This window comes from Gossypium arboreum, chromosome 7 (genome assembly GCF_025698485.1).
Source record: "Gossypium arboreum isolate Shixiya-1 chromosome 7, ASM2569848v2, whole genome shotgun sequence".
Classification (NCBI taxonomy): Eukaryota; Viridiplantae; Streptophyta; class Magnoliopsida; order Malvales; family Malvaceae; genus Gossypium; species Gossypium arboreum.
This window is the reverse complement of record NC_069076.1, coordinates 13,127,558-13,129,904: the sequence shown is the minus strand read 5'-3', so window position 1 is coordinate 13,129,904 and position 2,347 is coordinate 13,127,558. Positions and strand designations below refer to the sequence as shown.

The window sequence follows — 2,347 nt, the reverse complement described above, 5'->3', positions numbered from 1 at the left end:
TGACAACGGAATAATCTTTTATCTTTCCCCTGTTCCTAATTTTTTAAATGTTTTTTAAACCTTAATAAATGAGTTATTTTACTAATTTAATTTAGGAAATCTGAAATTTCTTTAACAATTAATGAGGTAATCCATATTACAAAGATAATATTGACCAAGCAATAATATCTTGTTCATTTCTGGCTTCCCAACCAAAGAAAGTTTGGGAATAAATCTATTTCATAATATTGTCTCAAAAATCTGCAATTTTTTCTTTAAATAAAAATTCGCAAGTTTTTGTTTATGCAATTATTTTTGTCTTTGGCAACAAATCATAAGACATTATGATAATCCCTTTTTCTTATTTACATTATGATATCATAAAACCATAGACTAATATAAAGGCACTATTCTTTAGACCCTATCAGCTTCATAGAATGAAACAAGCTAATAATTACCAGCTAAATAGGCTGCTCAATAGCTGAATTAAATTGCTATATGTAAGCCAAACTGCTCGTTCAAACTCTGAATAATTGGTCTTCCAAAATGGCTCTTTTGTGTGTCATGGATGATCAGTTGTTTCTGAACTGACATTTACCGAAACCTGTCATTTTTCATTGCAAAAAAAATTGTTACTAAAAATGAGAAATTCATTAGTTTATTTTTCTTCGCATATTGGGAAAGTTCAGATTCAGAAACTTACTAGGATCAACTGTAACAAGCATGGCAGTTCCTCCAAAATCACAAGTGCCACCGCTCCCCTTTTTGTTTTGCCAGTAGCTGTTGAACGCATACGATGCATGAGAGATCATCGTGTTGGGTTGGAAGCAGGCTTGGTTGGGTTGAATCGACTTGCAATCCGCACCAGACCCACATGCATAATCCATGGCTGCTTGGATCAATGAATCAGGCACTGTTGGCTTAGCCACACACCAAGTACCAGACCGTGACCCTTTGTGTGGGGTAGAACGAGGTGGTGGGTTCAGCACCGGCGGTTCAGAAATGGGTTGGCCTGGAACTTGCTTAGGGGGCGTTGACACATTTTTTGGTGGGTTAGGTTGATGTTGAGGTGGACTTGAGAAAATGCTAGGTGGATTGAACCCATGCTCGGGAGAAGCTGCTTCCGGTGGATTTGCTGGCGGGCTATGGATGATGTTACTCGGTGGTGGAGGTGTTGGTGGGCTGTGGATGATGTTACTTGGTGGTGGAGGTGTCGGTAGGCCGTAACTCGCCGGAGGTGGCAGAGGGTTGGAAGGCGATTGTGGGGTAAATGGAGGAGAGTGGTCAGGCTGAGGAAGTAGTGGTGATAATGAGTCAGAATGTAGTAGGTAGAAAGGTGAGTCAAGGGTATATGGATCACCATCGAAGCCGATACGATCCGTTGTTTTTAGCTTTTCATGGAGGTTTGAGCCTTGGTGCTTCTTCCATATATGAACCATGAGTCTGGCATCTTTACAGAATTTGCACACAAAAGAAACAACAAATCATACGAAGTACATTCATTCAATCCATCGATTGAAAATGAATAGAATGGGAAAACAAAGGAATTTACATACCAGAATGAGTGAAGAGAATGGAGGCTAAAATGCATAAGACTGCATAGAGAAAGCTTAAACAGTGGGGCCTTGACTCCATGGCTAGGCTTGTAACAGAGATGAGCAAGGGTTGGGGGATGATCCAGGCTGAATAAATATATAAGAAGAAGAGGGGCAAAGGACATCTGGTGGACAGGGAGAAGGAAAAAGGAGTGAAACAAGGTGGGGGCAGAAAGGGGAACCGTCAACATAGGGAAACTAAAGAAGATCCAAAGGCAATCAATGCTGTAATCAGATTCTAATAATTTCTTTCAGCTTCGTAGAATATATGCTTGCTTGGGCATGGGGAAAATTGGAGGGTTTTCAACTTTTGATTTTGCTTGCTTTCTACTCAGACAAAGAATACTACTTATTTGATATTCATTAAGCATCCGATGAAAATAAATTGCATTTACTGTTTAGGATATTGGGGAATGTTTTAAAAAGCGACTAATAATTGAATTTAAATATACTTGTTTATAATTAAGTAACTCAAACATTTGAAGGTTAGAGATTTACGCGGTTATCGGGGAAATCAACTAAAAATTTGACTAATGGAAGTGTATTTATTAATTAATAGTATAATTACGGTGAGTAAATATATTATTTCCATGAAGACTAAAAATATTAGTAATTATTATCTTTTGTTATTTAATCGATAAATTTAAATTATTGATTGAAAATTAAAATTAATTAAATTAATTGCTAACGAACACGACAAAGAACAATTTAGGAAAATAATTGAATAATAAGCAAGAAGCAAAACAATATCCAGAAGAGAATTCACTTAGACT

General features: G+C 37.0%; 1 protein-coding gene across 1 annotated transcript; it reads right to left on the bottom strand.

The window, feature by feature from the left end:
- Window positions 1–288: 288 nt before the first annotated feature.
- On the bottom strand, window positions 289–1,779 carry LOC108454231 (formin-like protein 7). Its single transcript, XM_017752662.2, has 3 exons — window positions 1,536–1,779; window positions 683–1,429; window positions 289–583 (listed from the first exon to the last, which is right to left on the bottom strand). The coding sequence occupies exons 1-3, from the start codon at window positions 1,612–1,614 to the stop codon at window positions 552–554; spliced, it is 858 nt and encodes a 285-aa protein (XP_017608151.1). The 5' UTR covers window positions 1,615–1,779; the 3' UTR covers window positions 289–551.
- Window positions 1,780–2,347: the final 568 nt, after the last annotated feature.

Excerpts from the sequence above, each read along its gene's own strand:
- LOC108454231 (XM_017752662.2), bottom strand. The coding sequence starts at position 1,614 with ATGGAGTCAAGGCCCCACTGTTTAAGCTTTCTCTATGCAGTCTTATGC. Across the intron at positions 1,430-1,535 it reads CATTCTCTTCACTCATTCTG|ATGCCAGACTCATGGTTCAT; the intron begins GTATGTAAATTC and ends AATTCTGTAAAG. Across the intron at positions 584-682 it reads GCTTGTTACAGTTGATCCTA|GTTTCGGTAAATGTCAGTTC; the intron begins GTAAGTTTCTGA and ends GAAAAATGACAG.